Below are 23,776 nucleotides of genomic sequence, written 5' to 3'. Positions count from 1 at the left end.
AAACTACAAGATACAGTTGTATTTTTTGGTTCCTGTTCCGTTATGTTTATTTTGTGATTTTTCCTGAGCGGAGATTTTCAAATGTAGTGATGCTACATCCCTTCCTTCTCGCTTTGCTCAGAGGTTCGACGGAAGAAGTTAATACAAAATGTGTCCTTCCTTTGTTTAACTCACTATAAGAATTGTTAGTCTAGAGAGGGTTTTTGCCACTTGCCATTTGCCTTTTGCCGCGTTCCGAATCTGCGTTGGTGAGGATCGTTGCTGAGAGGACTTCGTCTTGAGAGACTTTACCGAGAGACTTGTCCTGACCCGTTCTGACATTTAGCTAGAATAGGTAACTATGAGAAAAATGATTTATTCTGATTGATTTTCTTTGACTAATTTTAGATAAAGCAATATAATTTTGAATATGGTGTTGGTTATTATTTCTTGTCAATTATTGAGTATTATATTTTGATTATTATTGTATAGATTGTTTAGATTATGTTTAAGGGCAGTCACAATAACTAGATCTTATCGACCTCGATATAGATGCAGGGTGTTTAGGAGTTTTTCTTTCCACAGGTTATTGCTGGTAGAGTATTTGAGCGTATGTTAGTGAAATGGGCCCTAGTGTATGAAGAATGTATGTGCGTGTAACTGTAAGATTACTCTATCCGTGGAAGTAGGGATATTATATACACCCTGATCTCTATCACCTACACAGAAGAAGAAAGGGGATAGTAAGTTCACCCCCCCCCCCTCTTCAAGTGATGAAACCATATTCCAGGTCAGCACTCCTCAGCGATGGGAAAACATGGTCTCAAGATCGTATGGCAAGATGTAAGTCAGCAGGTGTGAGCAACACCATAGAAGAGACACCTAACACCTTACCGAGGAAAGGAGGAAACCTGGAGAGTCCCAAGGAGGAGGGGAGCAGGCCGCCACCGAGAACATTGCAAGAGGAGAGAGAGCAGAGGAGAGAACAGGCGTGCAGCACCCAAGAGGGAACAGATCTGGAAAGCAGAGGGGAAGCAGGCCGCATGGACGGTGGGGAAGCTCCCAAGCCGCGACATAATGACTCCACTCCGATTACTGGTGGTCTCAGTGGTCGAACACGGTGTGGCAGAAGAGTCATGCTGCCCAGGAGGTTTGGAGACTTCGCTATGGATAGCAAGTAAGACTGTACAGTTTCTTTGGGTTGGTGTTAAAGGGGGGAGATGTAGTGTAATGGTCTAGTTGTTTACGCGCTGTGCGTATGACGTAGACGGAAGTGCGGCGGCGGCCTTATTCTGTGAATTGGCGCCCAGACTCCGATGAGAGCAGATCACTGCTCCGGCGCTCCCGGATATAATTGTGCAAATAAATATAATTGGGCAACAAACAAAGTGTGAGATAGTTCCTTACAGCACAGCATTTACCTGCAACGGACCAATCTTACAACTCCTCAGCAGAGAATTACAGAACAGGCAGTAAGAACATACAGAAAATACATTTTGTAAACCCAGTAGCTTGCCTGTTAGTTAAATTGCTTTTTTAAAACAACTGCTAACTATCTCTCCTTTATAAAACATAAAAAGCACCTCCTGCCGTTTTTAGTCGACCGACCCTCGCCAAAAACAGGGAAATGAGCTAAATTTCCTGAAATCTGCCAGGACAGCTGGTGAAAAAACTTAGCTCAGAGGAGTTTAGGATCGGCAGCATCACTGTTACAAAAAGTGAAAACAAAAGTACAAAAAAAATGTGCAAATTGTTTTTGCAAATTTATGAATGCTTGCTCTAGGGGGCAAACACAAAACAGCTTACAGAGGGATACTAGCACATAAACGAGCAGCAATGATATCTAACCCAGTGCAGAAGTCTCAGCAGCATTTGCAAACATTGCCTGAAACGCTGGCTTCCATAGCACCGCATATAAACTCTCCATGCTCAAGAGATGGCAACCTCGCAAGGTGCATGAAACCCTGCGAGTAAACAGCAATGGTTGTACTCCCTGGCACTGCCAGGCTTGCTTGTCGATAACCGGCCTTTCTAAAGCGCTTTCCTTTGCAATAAAAAGAAACTAAAAACGCAGCACTCGAACGGTTGCTGAATTAATATGGCGCATCCTAAGAAAAAAGTGTTTTGATTCTGCTGCAAAGAATAGTCGTAAAAATAGTCACTGTGACTCCATCCTGGCTATGTGAGGGACGGGGCCTTAGGGGATGAACAGGCCTCCTAAAGAAACTGAAGAAGGACTAGTGATTGCATCATTTTTAAAGGTAACCGCTGTATTTAAAACACTTTTTTTTAAAAAAAACACTATATATAGCATTAGGATTTTATAGAAGCCCCATCTTAATATTTTGTTGCCAACTCAGACAGTATGCATCAAATACTTTTCTGCTCGATATAGGTAGAGGGAAGAGAGAGCTGTGTGCTTGAAATGACAACCTTTTAAGAAGGAAAAATACTTTACTAATGAATCTGTGCAGAAACACACCAGCAGTGAAGAGCTGCATCTGAGCAGAATGAGGGCAGCCACACCAGGACACTGAGAAGTGCCGGAAGGAGGCTGAAGTGCTGGGATACAAGTATGGCCAGGGTGGTGCCAGGCACAGAAGACTGCTCCAATTGAGGACGCGGTAGTGTGCGATGCATATCTGCTGCATACGGCACTCTTGCTGAGCTGGAGCAGTCTTCAGCCTCTAGGCTGACGGCTTACACTGCACACAAAACTTTTCAGGTCCCTGCAAGTGGGAGGTGTTGAATGCATTGATGGTAGCTGGTTGTGGACTACTTTCCTCTCGGAAGCTCATATCTGAGTGCGCACTTAAAAGATAACAGGCAAAATGCCATCACTCACAGTCCCTGACATACCAATCACCCGAAGGCTGTCTGGTAGGTTGAGTTTTGTATGTGAATGACATATAATGACTGAAGGGGTTGGAAACATTGCCCCACTTTATGCATACTGTCCTGTGAGCTGATCTAAAATGGGAGTAACATTTCAAGCAAGCAGCGGCTGAAGCGGTCTGTGTATTATTTACAAGAAGTCAGGAGGCACAGCTAAGCTTTCTCTTAGCCCAGTAATAAAGAGGTACATAGGGAAAAAGAAGTGGGGCACAGGAGTAGTGTACAAGCGCATTAGGATATAATGCACAAGTAATAAGGCGGACGGGATATCAGTTATGTTTGTGACAGACTACCCGTCTGCCTGTCTATAAATCAGGCCCCAAGTCTCTATTCCTACAGAGTAAAAAACATGACGGGACCTAAATAAAGTAGAAAAGAAAGAAAATGGGCACACTTGCTGGCACACGTACTAGGTCATGATCAGGCTGAGCAGTACACAACAAGACACAACATACCCAAAGTATGTCCATCGAGCTCAATGTCATTACTCAAGTTGTCTTCTGAAATGTTATCGCTTATATCACTGACATAAGAGTCATCCTCGGACACCTACAAGGAGATAAAGAGGTTAAAAAAAAAACGTGTGGACAGTTGAAGAAAATTCGTTTAAATCTATTGCTTGGGGAACAAGACCTCTAGAAGCACAAAATGTTTGATTGAGCTCTAATAGCTATGTCCTCGTGTCAAATTTGAAAAAATAAAATTGTATTACATAAAAACGTTCTATTTTATTCACAATACTTTAAGAATTGTCAAATATACTATTTCGGTTTACTACATTGCACAATATTGCACAAAAAAAACATATTACACAACAAATTGGTGTTGGTACATAGGACATTTTAGGAAAAGAATGAGGAGCTTGAGCCTCCCTTAAACATTTGGAGAAATGTCATGACCCTGACTTCAAGATGGCAACTTACCACTACATTGACCAGAACATTACCTCAACCATAAGCATTATCTCAGCTTGCAAGCACTTGGAAATGGTAGATTCACTAAAGTAATACTATTCCAGCACTATCCTATCAAAGCGTGCGTTGGCGGAGGTAAAGGCTTCTCAAGTGTAAGGTCCTGCTTGATGGAAGGAGAGTGATGTACTGGTGTTCAGGTTATAATGTTATATTGCTGGGCCAGAAAAGGGTCAGCCAAAATCCTTTATCTGTCGTGAAACTAGGATGACGAAAATGTCAAACAGGAGACAAAAGACTGGACTTCACTAACTGGCACACAAAGTCCAACCTGGCAAAGTATGACTATGTTTGAAGTAGGGTGTGAGAAAGTTGCTTAATTTCTTTTTTTTGTAATGTCAAATTTGAGAAAATTTAAGAAAATTACACGAAATGCAAATCTGTCTTTTTGTGCTATATTTTAGAGCAGAATGTATCCCCGCATCAATTTTGGCTGCGAGGGCACACTTCATATTAAAAAACACCAAGCATGAATACGCAAGTGCCATCAACAAGAGCCACTAGCATTATGTCTGTTCAAGTTGATCTGTGCTCGAGTAGGATTTTTGCCTGAGAAACCCCCAATTATGCCAAGTGGGTAATGGCGCAATCTTGCAGAATTTCATGCAAAAAACCCAATATAAAATCCTGTAAATATAAAATCCTGTAAATAATGGGAATTACAAGATTTCAAGGCATAGAGCTAATGGTATGTCTGTACATATTGCAGAATATTTATTCTCAACATAATGTGAGCGATGTACCAAATGAACCTCAAATACGGTGTGCTTGCAAATGAGTTTAGTTATTTTGATTAATACAGCTCGGGTAATGGTAGATTGCTACATTTCTGTAACAAAAGAAAAGTGACAAAAGAATTGTTTACTGTCATGTTTGAAGGTACTGCAGATGACAAAGCTTAAGTGAAATCTAGTTAATGGGGAACGATTTAAGACATTCTGCCAAGATTTAAAGCAAAAGATACTTTCCAGTGCTCCATCAAAGTACAGAGAGGTCTGTTACAGCAAAGAAGTGACCATAACTAATTGTACCAAACTATCTTGGGCTTCAAAAAAATGTCACAGTGACTTTTAAAGTATGTAGTAGCACAGTGTTACAAAACTGAGCCAAGTTATTTCACAAACCCAGTTTATTGTAATATGCAGGCACCACGAACAGTGCAACCTGCGAATGCAGCTCCCAGACTGACATTTAGTGGAACATCACTACCATGGAGATTGCAAACACGCCTGGCATGAGCTGCTGATATACATTAACACCCCCCTTACTTAACAAAACAATGGATAATAAAATACATATAAAGCTGAACTATTAAAAGCAATCCAGAACACAAGGATACACCCACCCCAAATGTTTGCCTGAAGAAAAGAATTTAGAATAATACAGCATATTTGTGATGAACACTACTTAATAACAACATCTTTGAAGCAAGACCGCACCCTTCTGGACCTTGGGGCTGGATGAGCGGGATCAACTTGGCCCCCAGCCCTTTCCAGGAAAGATCAGGAGGACTCATCCCCACATCTGTAGGCAACTTGTTACCCGGGTACCTCACCAACCTGGACATGCTCTGCATGCTACCAGCATGGACTGTCACCACATTTCTCCTGGTAGAGGTGATGATACAGGGACCCATGTACTCAGTTACTCCCTTTGTCTCCCATCTTGGTTCTTTATCATAAATTGATCTCCCACTTTCCGTTTCCTGCACTTTACTGAGGTTTTCGCATCATACCTATGCTTATACCTCTGCTGGTAGGACCTGATTCTGGCACCCACCTCCTCTCTGTCCAGGATAACTGCACGCTTGATAGGCAACCACTGAGGGTTTAAATTGGAAGCGACTGCTCTACCCCTCAAAGACTCAAAATGTGACTTCTGCGTGATACAATTGGGAGCAGTGCGATGCGCGCCCCATATGTCCCTAAGCACTCCTTTAAGTGGTACCCTGGACTCCAAAGCTCTCTCAACACCGGCCTTCACCGTCCTGTCCATGCGTTCTGCAAGACCATTGTTCTGTGGCGCATAAAGAGCTGTCTTCTGATGTGTTATCCCAAAGTCATTCAAAAACTCTTGTATTTCATGTGAGGTGAACGGCACCCAATTATCCATCACCAGATACTTTGGTACCCAACAACAGTAACACAAATCTCTCCATTGGCAGCAACAACTCAAATGAGCCCATCATATCAAAGCCCATCTTTGTCCAGGGCTTTTCAGGAACAGCAACTGGTGACAAAGGGGCAGAAATAACCACATAGGTTTTATCATTGGAAGCACACAAACACCACCCTTTCACCACCTCCTCTGCTTGGTGATCAATCCCCAACCACCAGTACCTCTCCCTGATCCGGGTCTTAGTGAGACTTCAGCCAAGGTGGCCTTCATGGGCTAAGTTGAGACATCTTGGGCCTCAAGCTTCTTGGTGGGACAATACTTTCACCACTCACTAGGTCATCTTGGAACACAGTGATCTAATTACTTACTTACCAGAATTGTCTCAGTTCAGGGTATAACCCTTTATAATTAGGCCACCCATTCACTACATAGGTTTTAAGGATAGGAAACAGTACGTCATCCTCACTACTTTTCAGTCACTCCTCCCTCGCATTAAATGGTTACCTCACCCAATTTACATCCTTAATGACCCCATCATTTTTGCCAGCCACTGGCAGCTGTGACAGGCAGTCCACTGATTTAAAGTGCATGTGCTCTCTCCTCTAAACATGATATGATTGGTTTACACCTGTTTGGCATATTTGACTTACTTGTAAGTCCTTTGTAAAGTGGTATACCATATACGCAGGGCCTGTAAATTAAATGCTACTTGTGGGCCTGCAGCACTGATTGTGCCACCCACAAACATAGCCTTTCAAACCTATCTCAGGCCAGCCACCACAAGGCCTGTGGGTGCAATTTACTGAAACTTCAACTTTTCATTTAAAACTACATGCCAAGCCTTGTATTACATATAGCTCAGCCCTAAGGTTGGCCCTAGTTAGCCCTATGGGCAGGGTGCTCTGTAAGTAAAAGGTAGGACATGTACCATTATGTCTTACATGTCCTGGTAGTGACAAACAGCCTATTTGTTTTTCAGTGCTGTGAGGCCTACTACTCTAATAGGTTAGCATTTGGAATTCCCTTTATACTTTGAAGTTATAATTCATGATCAGAAAGGAGTGGCTTTGCCATATTTGGTAAGTTTAAAATGGTATTGATAAATCCTACTTACTGGTGGGGTTGAAGTACACATCACCATTTTAGAAATGCCACTTTTAGAAAGTGGGCATTCCTCTGTGCTTAAAACTCTTTGTGCTTTGCAGCCTGTCCCCAATACATATCTGGCCTGGGTGACAGCTACACTTTGTGCATTCTCTCCAGACAGTCTTAACACAGGAAGGGCTGGGTCTGAGGGGATACATCTGCAGTCATCTACATTCTGATTGTCTTTCTCGGCAGGAAGAGGAGGTTCACACTTACATCTGAATAAGTTGTGCCCTGCCCTCACACAAAGGGCTAATTTACCCCCTACTGATAGTCTAGAGTTAGGGCTGGGCTGAAAGGGATCTTTGTGTACTTCTGAGGGTTCCTTTGAAGTCACCCCTTACATCAAAGGCATTTTTTTAAAAGTATTATTAGTACTGGGGCTCTGACCCCCTATCTTTAGACACTGCAAGGGACTTGCTGGCTCTACATCTGCACATTGCCAGGAGGACTGTTGTACTGCCACCAGAAACTTCCATTCCAGTTTACTTTGATGTGTTGGCCTACTGATTGCTGAGCTGAAGGAGGGACTGCCACTTTATAACTATCTGAATGAGCTGGCCTACTGCTTGCTATCTGCTTATGCCCCAAGTGTTCTCCAAAGGCTTGTTGGCTTGTCTCCTGTTTTGAGATCTCAGGGCCATCAAAGATCTCGCCTACACATCACTGCTGTAGGGTGTACTAACCGGGAGCTGTGATTGATCACTCCTTGCTTTTCATTCCACAACCAGCACGTGTGGAGTGCTCCCTACTTCCCCCAGGATCAGCGTGTGTGGGACACTAGTGTCTCACCAGCGAGTGTTGAGTGCTTTTTATCCTGTGAAGACCAGCGCTTGTTGAACGCTCTGTAAACGGCAAGGACCAGCATGTGTCAAGAGTGTCATATTACACAGAAGGCGTGCATGTTTCCGCGCCCCGTGCTTGCTGCAGCACTGAGGAAAGCCCTGTGGTCGTGGACCTGCTTGGTATCCTTGACGACAGGAGCCACATCACAGCAATGCCGAGTGAAACCCCAGAGTGCGGCCCTCCAACAAGGGAATGGCGACATGCAGCACTTTGGAGATAGGTGTCGTTACAAGGCACCATTTCCCTGCCTACAACATCACTGCTGCCCCAAGGGAAACCATCTAGCGAGGCCCCTCGAGCGCGAGAGACGCTGTAGACCGTGCTCGCAAGCTGTAGTTCAGAAGAGAGGACATCGCTCCTGAAGGCCATGTCAGAAGCTCTCCCCAGCAGCAGCGGGCTCATCTCATCCAGAGAAAGGTACAGAGAAAGGTACTGCTGTGTGGGAGGCACTTCCCATGCCAGTGAAGCCATCTCACTCTCTTTCGCGGGCAGCTCCCTGGGGATTCTATTTCTGCACATAGTGGGAGTCTAAGCAGCACGAAGGGCTACAGACTCGCCAGAGCTTGGGACCATTGGTGTTCTTTGTAGTGGGGTGGGGCCCCCATGGGGGACTCCAAGACCCGCCACCAAAGCTTGAACTGCCTAATGTGATTCAAGCTCTCAGGACTTACCATAAATAGTCTGATAGGAGCACAGGTGTTTCTATGCCCTGTGTTTTCTTACTAATGCAATTGTTTACGATTTCCCTGCAAATTATGGGGATGTTTCTGAAACTCTGCATTCCTTGCAAAGTATACAAATGATTTTGATTGTTTTGGTCTTATGCCTAATATAGTAATCTATTTTCACAGAACTCCGTATGGAGTCATTTTGGTGGCGTATCCATTGTGTTCCTGTGTGAATGTGCTGTACAAATGCTTTACACATTGCCTCTGTAGATAAGCCTGCCTGCTCTGCGCCAAGCTATCAGAGGGTGAGCACAGGTTGTGTATCTGACTTACCCTGACTCGACTGGTGAGTTCTGCCTGACTTGAGTACATGCCTTAGCTAACCAGAAACCCCATTTCTATCATCAGTGGCAGCAGTAAGCTATGACTTGCTTTTGTGTGGTACCATAGTAACTCATTGTTTCATTACAACTCTGTTTTTTCTTCTATTCTCTCACATTGGAAATTTTGTTAATTTACTCCTGCTTCATCTTCTTCTGCCTGGGACTCTAGTTGTTTGCACCTGTAGTACAGTACCTTGCGAAAATGGAGTCAACCGTTGACCTCGACGACCTGTTTTACAATGTGGAGGAGTTGAAGGGGTCTGCAGGGATAACCCGGTATACTTTTGAAAGGGTGCGCTTGGAAACATTCCAGGGAAGACATGGCTTGGCAGTTCGGGCTGGACTGTTCCCATGAGGCACAGGGTCAAGACTGATCTGCATGCAGCTGTGTCTGAACTGGGATGGCGAAGTGAGCTAAAGAACGATGATGGATTCAACCCAGATCTGTGGCTGGGGGTGAGTGTCTGAAAAGTTTCAGGGCTCCGTCCATCATCTCCTTGTGTTTGCTTTTGCATAGTTACTCATTGTTTCACTACAACTCTGTTTTTTCTCCTATTCTCTCACATTGGTCATTTTAATTTACCCCTGCTTCATCTTCTTATGCCTGGGACTCTAGTTGTTTGCATCAGTAGTACAGTACCTTGCCAAAATGAAGTCAACCATTGACCTCAACGATCTGTTTTACAATGTGGAGGAGTTGAAGGGGTCTGCAGGGAGAGGAGACTAGCTATGGACAGGGAATCCACTGAGCTGGACCTTCAGAAAACCCTGCATACTTTTGAAAGGTTGCGCTTGGAAAGATCCTAAAAAGAGGACCAGGAGGGTGATAATTCTGGAGAGCACTCTGAAGGGGAGGACCCCTTTGGAATTCTTAAGGATGCTAAACCTTGGAATCTCCTGGAAGATTCTGAACCAAAATCCCAAGACTGGGGGTGAGTGAGACGTTTCAGCACTCTCTCCATCATCTCCTTGTGTTTGTTGTGTTCACCCTAAGTTGGCAGGGTATGCCCAGACATTACTCCCTTGCTCACTTTGCCACTGGATTCAAGCTAGCCTGATTGATGAGGGGTGTTACCCCGAAACCAGTCCCAGAATGCTGTTTTCAGGTGCAATGAAGACCTGGCTTCGCAGTTCAGGCTGGACTGCAACCATAAGGAACAGGGCCTAGAATTATTTGCATATGGCTGCGTCTGAACTGGGTTGGAAAATTGAGCTAAAGAACGATGATGGATTCAACCCAGATCTGTGACTGGAGGTGAGTATCCGAAAAGTTTCAGCGCTCTGTCCATCATCTCCTTGTGTTTGCTGTGTTCGCCCTAAGTTGGCAGGGTATGCCCAGACGTGGGTCCCTTGCTCACTTTGTCACTGGATTCAAGCTAGCCTGGCTGATGAGGGGTGTTGACCCAAAACTGGTCCCATGAGGCTTGTTTCCGGTCCAGGGAAGACTTGGCTTGGAAGTTCGGGCTGGACTGTTCCCCTAAGGAACAGGGTCAAGACTGATTTGCATATGGCTGGGTGTGAACTTGGGTGGCAAAGTGAGCTAATGAATGATGATGGATTCAACCCAGATCTGGGACTGAAGGTGAGTGTCTGAAAAGTTTCCACTCTCTGTCCATCATCACCTTGGGTTTGACAGAATCCCAAAAGGCCAGTGGCCCTGAGGAATTGGAGGAAGAAAATCACTGGGCTGAGGTAGAGAGGGGACCCCATAGTTAGGGAGTCCCTTGCTGATCTATTGCCAGGAGCAGTGTCACCTCCCACACCCTGTCTCTGGAGAAACTGAAAGACAGACATGCTGAGATGAACCTGAGGCTGCAGCTGGTCCAGCTGGCTATAGAGGAGAGAAGGACTGAGACTGACAGAGCCCTAGCTGAGGAGAGGATGACGGAGGCGGAAAGGGCTTTGGCCAGGGAAAAACTTGCTCTTGAGGAGAGGAAATTGGCCCAAAAGCCAAAATTGAAAGTTCTGGACTTACAAGCACAGCAAGTAGAGTCCAGTGGTCATAGCAAAAGTTTTGAGTCCAGTGTTAAAGATATAATTTACATACCCAGAGACTTGGTGCCCAAGTTCAAGGAGGCGGATGACAATCATCAGTGGGTTCAGGAGTTTGAGGCAACTCTAGGGATGCACAGGATCCCTGAGGAGGATTGGGGAACTGGTATGTGGAGTCATTCCTGGTTAATGTTAAATGTTCTTATAGAGTGCTTGCATGCCCAAATGGGTGTCTTGGCGCTCGCTGAGTGAACAGATGCAGGAATAAGTCAAACTGGGAGGTTAGCATGTAGAGAAAAGCCATGTTTTTAACACCTCACTAAAAGCCAAAAGATTAGGCAAGGCTTTAATGGGTAAAGGAAGGGCCTTCCATGCTTTAGATGCTACGAGCACAAAACTTTTACCTCCCTAATTCGCATATCTGAATCTGGGTATTACCATCAATTTGGCCGAAACAGAGCGCAAAAACTGACTTGGTGAGTACCAAGTAAACCTCCTCCTCAGGAAGTCAGGGCCTGTCTCCTGCAGTGCTTTAAACACTGTGCACAAAGCCTTGAAAGTGACCTTCTGTCGGACAGGGAGCCAATAGAGTTTAGTGATATATTTTGAAACAGACTGATATTTGTGAATTGTGCACAGCACCCGGGCGGCAAGGTTCTAGAAGGTTTGCAACTCATTGAGAGCCTGCAGATAAGCATTGAGAAAACCCCATTGCAGCCCAAACCACCACCAACACTGCTATTTTCCCCCTTGCTGGGGCTGGAGGAAGCCTTGCTGGACATCGGGTGACTGGGAGGAGGTGGACCACACCCACCAGCACCGCGAGCCTGCCGCCAACGCAGTCAGCTCCCCAAGCGCCAGGAGGGACCTACAAAAACACACAGGTGCTCCTGCAGTGCGGGAAGCCCAAACCGCCACCTATACTGCTGTTTTCCCCCTTGCTCTGGGTGGAGGAGGCCTTGCTGGACATCGGGTGACTGGGAGGAGGTGGACCACACCTGTCAGCGCCCCCTGCAGCACCGCGAACCAGCCGCCAACGCCGTCAGCTCCCTAAGCGCCAGGAGGTGCCTACAAAAACACACAGGTGCTCCAGCAGCGCGGGACGCGCGCGGGCGTGCCCGGGCCACGCCCGGGGCAAAGCCCAGGCCAAGGGCAGGACGTCTGCGCCTGTCAGAGCACGGAAGAGGCCGGGTTGCGCCACTCCTCTATCATCAGCGCCATTATCAATTACAATGGGTAAGCGTAAACAACCATGCTCACAGGATCAGGGGCGTGATAGGGTGAAGGTCCCCCGGAACTCCGCATCCATTATTTCTTATTTGACCTCGGCGGTGGGGGCCTTGAACAAGGATTCAAAACGCGGAGGTTGAACTGGGGTTGAGTTCAGACCCTGTTGGGAGTATAACTTTAATCGATAATACCCCTATAATTCCAGTGCCCATTAAGCCAAAGCTGCCGATAATTAAGCAGAGAGAAGGGGGAATGTTCCCCACACAATGACATATTGCCAAAGGATGTAGGGGATAGAATGTACTATGGAGACACCCAGAGAGCATTCATCCCCGCAAAAGGCCCACTCGAGCCTTCAAGGGAAAAAGAAGGGGAGTAAAAGGCCAAGTAAACCTGGACAGGTTACTTACTGTAACTGCTGAAATGACCTCGGTTCATGTTGAAGACTTGGTACAATGGGCCCAAGCAGCTGTTAGGATTACAATGGAGTAATTTTTTAAGTTACGACTGGAACCCATTTTAATGAACATTGCGAAAGAAATAACTGATTCATTGAATAATCATGTAGAGGGGATTATGTTGAAACTGGAGCGTTTGGAATTTCACCTGGGGGGGCAAATAATGACAGTAAAACAAGTAAAATTGGCAGTACTAATCAGGCTCAAATGCAGCCTAGTATTTGTAATAGAGAGGGGTCATTCCAGTCATTTTAGTCAAACATCAATAAGGAACAAGATTGGGCCTATTGCTACAACAAAGCTAGGTGAAGCTTTGGGAGACATGTAGGGGCCAGTATTTGTAATCAAACCAATTTAGTTCAAAGCCCCTTGTCTAACCATGAGACTTTGACTGAGGACTGAGATTAAGGATAACTGTAATCAAACAGTTAACACTGAGCTCAATAGTGATAGACTCAACTTGTCCCCAGAAGCTACTCCTTTAGTGGCTATCCTCACAGGGGTTCCCCCACTTAGAAAGAACTGCCCAGAATCAATTATGGAGTTGCTCCGAAAAACCAAATATTGGTGTGACCAGCAATGTAAAGATGGAACCAAGGTTTCATCACACATTATAATGGTCAGACGAGTGGGGAGGGTAGGTCATAGACCAAAACAGGGTACAGGTGACTGTATTGTGATCAACTTCGACAGGGCAGTTATTTAAGGGAGGCATTAGTTTGCGTCAGGGGAGTATTCGGGCTTTGCCCCTGGGTTTTTTCTACCCACCAATAAGGGGGGCTACATTTGCCCAGTGGACACCTATGGGGGTTTGAGCCTGTCGAGGCTAAACGGGGCCTTTCTACCCTTGACTCAAGTACTAGGAAGGAGAATTGCTCTGTTATCCCAAATGGGAATTTAGCAAGTTCTACCCAACTGCCATCCATACACTTAGAGAGAACTGATGATAGGAATGGGTTAGCATGTCAAAATAGATTTCTCCCATTGTCTCTTTTAGATGAGAATGACTGACTGGAGCAGCCAAGTTGCCATCGGGGCGAGACTGAGGATTATATCACAGAGCAGGAGTTAGACGAAATTGAAGTGTCCGACTGTAAGATGATCAGTTGGAACATTGCAGGTTTAAGAAGTAAAAAGGAAGACCCTAGGTGGCTTGACTTTTTAAAAAATTATGATACAGTGAGTCTACAGGAGACCTGGGATTCGGAAAATAATTTTTGGCTGGATAGTTTTACAAAATACAGTGGTGGAGTTGATTGTACTAAACGGAATCATCATAATTCGGATCTATTATCAGTAGATGCTGTCTGAAATAGAACACAAATAATTTTCTGCAATTAGAATGAACAAAATAGCAGCTATCAATGTGAACCTGCAATTATATTTTCTACAATCTCTTGTCTACTCAGGGTAAACATTAATGATGTATGCTTAGAAATCCCTTGTCTTAGTGTTGTATATTGTTCAACCGTGGTGGATTGAAAATGAGTTCAGGGATTCCACTCATGTTAGATTATTACAGCCGTTGATATCAAAATATTGTTTCTTCACAATATGACCCAGCATGATGCACAGGGTAGAGGTGTGGCACCACGGCCAGGGCGACTGACGCTGGACGCTGGGGATCATGGTTCGATCCCTGGCTCGGGTGGCAGGGGTCTGCCCAGCACCATGCGACTCTGGGCTATAGCTCGCTTAATCTTCCCAGCGCCGAGATACCCCTTCGGGGGTGATTTGTGCACTATACAAGTACTGGATTCACATTTTATATTGACTGCTTGCCATATTTGTGTCTCTTTGAACTTGCATACAGTCACATATAGCAATGCCATATCATCTTTTCCTCTGATATAGTTACATTGTATCTTTTCGGAAGAGTTCCGCTAACAATAACATGGATTATTGAAATTGTGTAGCATGTTGGACACTGCCACAACGTACATACTTTTTGGTAAGATATGTTGCACATTATTGCTGATTCTTTTTAGACTATTTCCAATTTGTACACTTTTGTTTATTTATTTCTGTGTAATTAGTGTTACTTTTGGCCTTTCTTGAGCGGCACTGTTGTATTTATATAATAGTCGTGCGTGATGTCCATGATTATAACAATGCAGTTATAAATAATCAATTTTACTGCAGACAATAGCTGGAAGGGGAGTGATTAAATATCACTATCAGGCACTTTTAAATATCTCAGAATTTAATGCTCATTGGCATTGTATAGTATATATATATGACTGATGCGACGTAGAAGTAGTGTTGCTTTATGGTTGTCAATGTTATTGTCAATGTAATATTTATATGGTGTTTTCCCTTCTTTTCCTTTAAAGTGAATATAATACATTTTTTTGTCATATATGTTTGTGGGTTTGTAAGTCCTGTGTCTCGATATTTTAATGTAATATGTATGTTGTTTTGTCATGTTTGCAGCCCTAATGAAGTTCCCGATAAGGGAATGAAACAAGTTGACTGGACGTTTTTTATTAAAATTGGAATAAAGAAATTACTTTTCTACTTATATTTGCTTATTGGACTCTTTGAGCTACGCAGCCCCATTTAACAAAATCAGCCCTTAAGTTACTAATATGGTTCAAGCAGATGAAGTGAGTTTAAGGTCTTGTCGGAAGATTGGACCTGGTCCTACATCTTCTCCACAGCCCAGATTGTGGGCGTGGTCAGGAGTAGACAATTCCAAAGATTTTGTTTCCAATAGTTTTCTGACACACAAGTAGTTGGCTATCATGTAGGACCCCCTAAGGTGGGCAAGATCCCCTCAAACCTGTTGGGAGGATGGAAGTGCACCAGTCGTCCTGTAAGGATCAGTGCTTTAAATTAGCAGGCACTGTGTGGTTCTGAGTGCCTGCACTCCTTTAATTTGAAAGGGAAAGTACCTGCACTTCTCAGCACTGCCGCAATACCTTTAATAGGAGAGTTTCAGTACTTCTCTGGGAGAGTAACTGCACTTCTCAGCACTGCTGCAATGCATTTAATGTGAGAGTACCGGTAGTTCTCTGGGAGAATACCTGCACTTCATCGCACTGCTGCAATGCCTTTAATGGGACATCAGTGATACTTCTCTGGGAGAGTACTGGCACTTCTCAGTACTGCTGCAAAACCGTTAACGGGAGAGTACCTGCATTTCTAGGAATTGCTGCAAAATCTTTAATGGGAGAGTACTGGTACTTTGCTGGGAGAGTACCTACACTTCTCAGCACCGTTGCAATACCTTTAACTGGAGAGTACTGGTACTGCTCTAGGAAAGTACCTGCACTTCTGAGCACTGCTTCAGCACCTTTAATAGGAGACCACCTGCACTTCTCAGCACTGCTACAATACCTTCAATGGGAGAGTACCTGCACTTCTCTGGGAGAGTACCTGCACTTCTCAGCACTGCCTCAATACCTTTAATGGGAGAGTACGGTACTTCAGAGAAGCAAACAGGTAATCTGGCTAGTGAGTACCAGCACTTCTATCTTTCAATTTAAAGCGCAGGAGCACTTCAACATTCATAAGGGGCAGGCTGATGCTTTCCACCTAAGCGGTCATATTTGCACTTTTCAGAGTGTGCACTTTCCAGATAAATCAACGAGTCATTGTTACACTCATTCGTCGCACTTCAAGCAAGCGTCTAAGCGCTTTATTTCTTGTAGGAATCATATGTACATTTAAGAGCATCTGAGGGGTGAAGAGATGAAAGTGGAACTTTAGGGTTCTTTTTCACAGCTCACTACCAAGAATTTTCTGAGCTCGCTTTCTTTTGGCAAACAGTGCGGCTAGGACAAAAGGAGACTTAATGATCTGCCCAAGATCACACACTTCCATGAAGCAGAGAGTTCGAGATCACCAATCTGAATGTATCCTTTTATCACCTGCAAGTCCGTGAAGAAACCGTTCAACAAACAGTACCCACGCCCAATGCGTGCAGCATACCTGTCTAGTGTGTCTATTAAACTGTCTGGCATTTTTTGGGTGACACCCAAGACTTGTACTGAGATGTGAACTTCCCCCTCAGTCTCCTACACACTATAGCAGGATTAAGACAGCCCCTGTAGTAAAATGAACTCTCTAAAAGACAAACAAGGAGAAGGTGCTAGTAACTCACCATCGGACCCGGCCCGGGTCTGTTGCATGGAGACAACGAGGGCAGAACAAAGTTCTGGAGTTGGTAAAAGTTTCCTGGGAGGAGAAGCTCGGTGGGTTTGTGACATGCAGCAGCTTCCTGTCTCTCTGTCCCTCACTGCCCCATTCAGCCTGCTCGGTAGTGTTTGTGTCACGTGACCCCGCTCCTCTCCTGGAAACCAGACTGGACCCAACAACGGTGTTGTCAGCGGCCAATCAAGTGCAAGTACAGGGGTGCAAGGAGGAAGGGCTAGGAAGGTCAGGGGGCATCTGCGCTGCAGAAGGACGTCTATCCAGGGGGCAAGATAACAAGAGTGATAGGCCTGTGGACAAAGCAATCCTGAAAGTGAGAAAACAAACTAACAAGCATTTGCAACGCAATAGGACTGCATTGGAAACGGGAGTGCGGTCGGGCGAGAAGGCACGAACGGGAGAGGGGAAGGGGCGGGGGGCCCGAGATGTCACAGACTGCGGGAGGGGGCGGGTGGGAGGCAGGGAAGAAAATAGTGTTCGGAGTGAAGGAGCCAGTAGCCATGGAAGGATGCAAATGACGACATGGCCATCATGAGGTGGGAATAACAAGCCTAAAACCAACCGAAAGGCAGCATTTAGCACCTAAACCAATGAAAAAGATGGGCGGAGAGTGGGCGGAACTTTCATGGAGCTTTCACGCCATACTGAATACTACATGCCTCGCAAAGCGAGCAGCGCATGCGTGCTGCTGCTATAGGCTCAACCTAAAAATGATTTTGCAGAGCAAGGACGCAATGGGGGTGCAACTAATCCCTAATTCGGACCTGAACACGATAGCGATACCCCCTCTGCTTTTGCCTGCCTGGCCCAGGCTCTAAAGAAATGCAGTGGTGAGGAGTGGACACTGCTCCTGAAGGCCATGCCAGAAGCTCTCCCTAGTGACAGGGAGCTCATCTCACCCAGAGAAAGGTACTGCTGTGTGGGAGGCACTTCCCATGCCACTGAAGCTGTCTTGCACTCTTTCGTATGTCGCTTTGTGGGGATTCTTTTTCTGCACACCTTGAAAGTCTGAGCAGCCATGAAGAGCTCCAGACTCAGAGGTTGGGACCACTGTTCTTCTTTGTAGCGGAATGGAACCCCCATGAGGGAGCGGTGTAGAGCCACCACAAAAGCTTGAACTGCCTAATGCAACTCTAGCTTGCATGATTTACAGCAAACAGTCTAATAGGAGCGCAGGTGCTCTTTTACCCCATGTTTTCTTACTAATGCAATTGTTTACGAATTGCCTGCAATTTATGTGATTGTTCATAAAACCCTGCATTCCTTGCAAAGTATACAAATGATTTTTATTGTTTTGGTCTTTAGTGTTGTGCCTAATATAGTAATCTATTTTCATATAACCCATGTGGAGTCTTTTTTGTGGTGTATTCATTGTGTTACTGGGGGAGTGTGTTGCACAAACGCTTTACACATTGCCTCTGTAGATAAGCCTGCCTGCCTTCTCGGCGCCAAGCTCCTAGAGGGTGAGCACAGGTTATATTGGTGTGTATCTGACTTACCCTGACTCGAGTGATGGATTCTGCCTGGCTTGGGTGCATACCTTAGCCAACCAGAAACCCCATTTCTAGTAACTGAAGCTTTAGCTAAAGAGAATGGCGTGGGACCCTCACATCTTAGCAGGACATGAGTGTGTCAATAGTGGAGTCAAAACAAAGACCATTTCATCTAGCGGAAGATGTAATTGATCCGGACACCTTTTGGACACCAATAAACTCATAATATGTATAAGGCATTCTGTACTACATGCACTGCTATTAACTTGAACATCACTCATTGTACCATTTTGCATTGCATTGTTACAGTTGTGAACATGAAAATAGGTAAGCTATGTTCTCAGAAATTAACCAATAAGTATTGGCTATTTTTCCTCTCAATATATAGGATTACGACCACATTAAAAATTGGAAATTTGCACCCATGTTAATTAACATTTGTGGTGTATATGATCTAGTTAGACCCTCACATGTATCATTCGGCTTGAATGCCATTTCGTAGCTAAAACTTAAAAACACATTTTACACATATTTAGGGACTTTTAAAGTCATGCATTTTCTGACAGTGTCTTCACATAGTTCCCTCAAACGTTTTTTCTTCTGGTAAAAGCGATAACTTTGACTCAAGATGTAAAGAAAACGGAAGGATAAAGCAGTGTAAAATTTGTTCTGAAAGGGACCTCTGACCTCGTTTTCGGAGGAGCTCTCAGACAGCAGCACTTCCTGCGCATCAAAAAACTCGGTGACAGACTCGGCGATGGACAGCCGACTTTCGTTGGACAGCTGATGGAGGAGAGGTCGACCGCCTTCATTCCGCTTTTCCTGTCAATGAAAGACTTGGTAAAATACATTGTTGAAAGCTACTAGGGGGAGGGGAGGGACATCACACACAACAGACAGCAGGCATACAAGGTGTACGTAGCACTGTCACGAGGACGTTCTCGGGGAGTGTGGGGGGGGGTACATGCGGATGGTCGTGGCTCAGCATGCATCGCTTGGAAAATGGAGCCCAGCTTTAGGATTTATTCCAGGCAATACCACCGATTTCTTTGCAGAACAATTTGCCCAATTAGTCTATAGTTTTTAATGGAGGTTTTATTGCTTAAATCTAAATTTGAAAAAATACTACAGGTTTTGGTAGCAAGAGACACTTTGGTCAAATGGGTTTGTTATGAACAGTTACAGTTTGCGTCTTTTTATCCCTTGGTAAAACTTCCGCCTTTTGTAAGTGTTGCAACTAATGTGATACTTTTACCCATTTCGTTGGAAGGCAAAGTCCAACATGGGAAGAATTCAAGGCATAGTTTGCCTAACTGGACTTCGAACTCGTGACGTACGGATTCCAGCTGCAAGCGCCCGTGAAAAACTTCCTAAGTTATTTCAAGCGATATTTTCACGTACAGACAAAGCTATTACAACTCACTACCTTACTCACAGCAAGTTCTGCAAAAAACTACTCTGACGAAGGCAAAGCTTCAAATCCTGTAGCCAAAACAGACCCTTCTGTCAATGCAAATCACTATACCTTATATGCAAGCAATAACTTTAAAAACTGTCCTCACTTTTCAATGATGCAATCCACAAAAATCAGTGCTGTCGTCACTCTATGGGACATCCTGCTCCAGGAGGCATGAGTCCCCAGTCTGCAATTTCCCTAGTGCTCTCATCTCTCTGCAAGAAATTGTCCAGTTATCAAACATTACGCTCACCCATTCACAACAGATTATTTACTTCCCATGGGTCCTAAGTAAAGACATCCATATCCTAGGACCACTTATCAAGGACCTCCTAATCAAGTTTAGAGATCTTGGAAATTTCGCCTACACTATTTAAAGCAATACATGAAACAGCTGTGAACCAGTACAGCCCACCATGAACGCCCACCAGCATCTTCACCCTGTTTAATCAGTATCCAAGCTGTTTAATAGTACAAATAATGCACTATTTTGTGTTTCAGCTGGCGAAGGCCAAGCTGAGCATACTGGAAATACTTGTTCTTCTATCCCCGTCAAGACACCAAGCCATAGACATCCTATTTTGTTAATCAGTTTCAAACTTACTGCTGTGTAACCACGGTATGGGGTGGGGGTGCTTGCAGCCCTGTCTAGATCATCGCTTCTTTTTTTTGGTATATTTTTATTGAGAAGTACGTGTCAGTTTATAAACAATAGATTAAACAAAGGAGTATAAACAAATCAAATTATGGCCACACAATAAATTACCATGAAATGTTAACTTCTCAGATTTCTAAATATAAAAAAAAAGAAAATACAGATATCAAAAGATAATGGTCATTGGTCCCCTCTGCAGAACCAAACAAGCCCACTTGCAGTGACACTCAGGAAGCACCTTTGTTCCATATATGAACATCTTCCTTATAACCAGCCTCAACCCAATCTCCATGAATGGATTTCTTTTTGCATCACTATGGAGTAAAGTTACTTGACTCAGTCGACCACCTAAATTAGAAACAGTATGGATAACACTAACATGGCTAAAGCTATGTGCACCCTAAAAAGATTATCAACTTTTTAAACAGCCATTTGTAATCCAGCAGCTGAACCAACAATCCACTGTCTTGTTCAGGAGAACGTAACATGCCTTGGAGTTTAGCTGGACAACTAACAGTCACCAAAAGCCCAAATAAGGTTCATGGTTAAAATAATTCAACACCAGATTCACTGATTTTTTTCAATCTAATTTATCCAGCAGAGACTGTAGAAATTGCCTTAAAGCTGGACCGCCAAACAACTTCATTCACAAACTGCAGAAAATGGCAAAATTATGCTTTTTGAATTCGGTTGCCTAACCTGTAAAATAACTTTTGGACAGGGGCCCAAAACCATATGTGGTAGATTTTAAGATTAAACTCTGTGCATTGGGTTTTCCAGTCTATGAACCAAAGGCCCACAAACGTCTCACCATTTTTAAACTTGTATTTATTTTTTTTGCTCTGGTCCAGCTATCTGACCCAACCTGTCAGAGACTCTAGGAACCAAACACAACAATCAAGCATTTACCAAACATTTACTGATTTGTTCGTGGAACATTAGTAACCCCCCTGCTATTCGTATCTTATTCTCTGTCGAAGAATCTATATGTACCTGTAAATGGCCCAGAGAAGGGCAGAACCTAGTGTGCATTCATTTACTTACGGTCAAATTGATAATTGTTGGTACACATGCGCAACTCAAATGCACAAAAATGCATTTACGTTTGCTGTCCCTCAAGTTTAGCGGAAATATGCGAATGAAAATTTCACTTACAACTACAGATATTTCACCAGTATGTTAATTCTTCCATCATGTAAATTTGAGGTGGAACAATAGGTATTCTCATGGAGAGGAGGGTTATGGCCTTGATCACTGGACATGTGATAGACATAAAAAATTACGTCCCTAAAGGCAGGAGCAAGTGTTTAAAAGGGATGTGAAATATTTGTAGACCTAATATTTGCATTCTGTGTAGGAAGGAATGACCTGATACACAGAAAAACATATTTTACCTTCAGAGAAAAAGAGGACTAAAAGTAAATGAACAACTTTGACTAACCAAAAACATGTAACGTTTTTGCAGGTGGAAATTAACCCCTTGAGTGCCCCGACCCTTTCCACGCCCTGTGCCGGGCGTTTCATTAGCGGGCAGGGCTCATGATGAGATAGTCTCGTCATGGGTACAGCGCAACCGCGGCCCATGACGAGACCATCTCGTCATGGGCACTCAAGGGGCTAAGCTAGGTTAATGTTTAACACAACTACATCGAATTTCAGACACTCCAACGTGTGTGCTTTGTGATTTTTGTGAACCCAGTAAAAGTTGTAAACCTAATCAAATCTTCAGTGGAAACCTACAAGAGCAGATGCACGATTTAAAAACAAACAAAAAAAAAACACATTTGAATGGAACACTCAGTGATGAGTCTCTAACCCTGGCTAATAATAATAAATTCAAAACAATTGTGAGTAGTTTATTCTGCAGTGACTCTTTTTGAAACCATCCAGCATCCTGGGAAGAGTGTTGGGTGAAGCCAACCACAACATCATTTATTTTCCATCGTTATACTCAATACAGCAGCAGGTACAATCAATGTGTTCTTCTGTTCACTGACAACAAATCCAACTTCTCTGGGTACAGTGAATCATAAAACTCAAATGTCTTAATCCCAGTTTCAAAGAACAGGAGCATGGAGACTATAAGGTTTACTCCGAGACATATGGGAATTGTGGTAGATCAAAGGGATCAGCTGCACAAAAAGGGTGCACCCTCTCTACATCCATGTTACCTCATTGAGGGGCACTACATTCAGGATGCCACAGCTCAGAATGCCGCCATATCATTTAGTTAAGTACAGCTACTTTTAAATGAACACTGAGGTAAAAATTCAGCAGGGGGTTTGGATTAGAATTATGTATTTAGTTTCATTTAGTGTATTTTAAGACCAATTAAGCGTAAGGGTAAATTATTTCATTAAATTTAACTAAATGAATGTAAATGAACTATAAAGCTAAAGGTTTTTTTTTTTTTTAATCTAGATTAAGAATTAGGGTTGTATGTTTAAATTAAATTAATTTAATTTGATGTAAATATTGGTTATAGTTAAACAAGTAGAAAACGCAAAACTAAATCACATGCAACTAATTAAGGAATATAGTTAGGTTTTGTAAATTTCAATTTAAATACCCTAATGTGAAAAATATGGGGTTTAGGATGAAATATTTACTTTAATTTACCTCAGCCTAAAGGTAACTATTGGCATCAAATTTAAATAAAAATTACTACATATATAAATTTATGAAAAGTATACTAATTTAGAACATTTTATAATCAGTAGCACGGTCATGTTAAAAATAATTTAATGCAGTTCAACTGATTAGAGTAAGGGATACTTATTTAATTGAATCTATTGTATATACATATTTAAAGAATCTGCTTCCCCAATAAGAACAACACTTTTTAGTTTTAAATAATTCAGGGGTAGGATTGGCATTGGCATCATAAAAGTCTACATTTATGAAATTAATTTTAATTAATAAAAGAAAAGTTTGATATAGTTGCAGGGTAGAGGTGGTGGGGTTGAAACAAGGGCGAAATACATCAAACACATACCTTGATGCCTTAATTGCTGTTGACTTAATAGAATAGAAATAGCTTACCCCGAAGGTAGCATTCAAGGTAAAAACATACAACTGAAATGTTCTTCGTTCTTCTTTTGGAAAAGGCTCGATTTGCCAATGTTTAAGCTAGATTATATTAATGCAACAACCACAGATATGTAGTAATCAGATGTGATGTAACAAAGGATTTCTTTTCATAAGTTTGGTATGACAGAAGCAACATCTTACTACTATGGGAATCTGGAACCCAATGGGCAGGTTACACTAAGAAAGGATGCCAAATTTATGGACAGTTTTGGAAGGAGGAAGTGGGGAGCCCATGGTCACT

General features: G+C 43.5%; 1 protein-coding gene across 3 annotated transcripts in view; it reads right to left on the bottom strand.

Moving 5' to 3' along the window:
- Positions 1-23,776, bottom strand: part of OSBPL3 (oxysterol binding protein like 3) — an 812,031-nt gene that overhangs the window by 215,936 nt on the left and 572,319 nt on the right. For all 3 annotated transcript variants that reach the window (XM_085631654.1, XM_085631656.1, XM_085631655.1), the window contains 2 exons: positions 19,022-19,156; positions 3,330-3,423 (listed from right to left, as the gene is read on the bottom strand). In XM_085631654.1, coding sequence (XP_085487780.1) covers positions 3,330-3,423; positions 19,022-19,156 — 229 coding nt within the window. The remainder of the gene's footprint in view (positions 1-3,329; positions 3,424-19,021; positions 19,157-23,776) is intronic.

The sequence above is a fragment of the Triturus cristatus genome, chromosome 10 (assembly GCF_964204655.1).
Source record: "Triturus cristatus chromosome 10, aTriCri1.1, whole genome shotgun sequence".
Taxonomy (NCBI): domain Eukaryota; kingdom Metazoa; phylum Chordata; class Amphibia; order Caudata; family Salamandridae; genus Triturus; species Triturus cristatus.
Note: the sequence above shows the minus strand (reverse complement) of the source record. Positions and strands in the feature narration are given on the sequence as shown.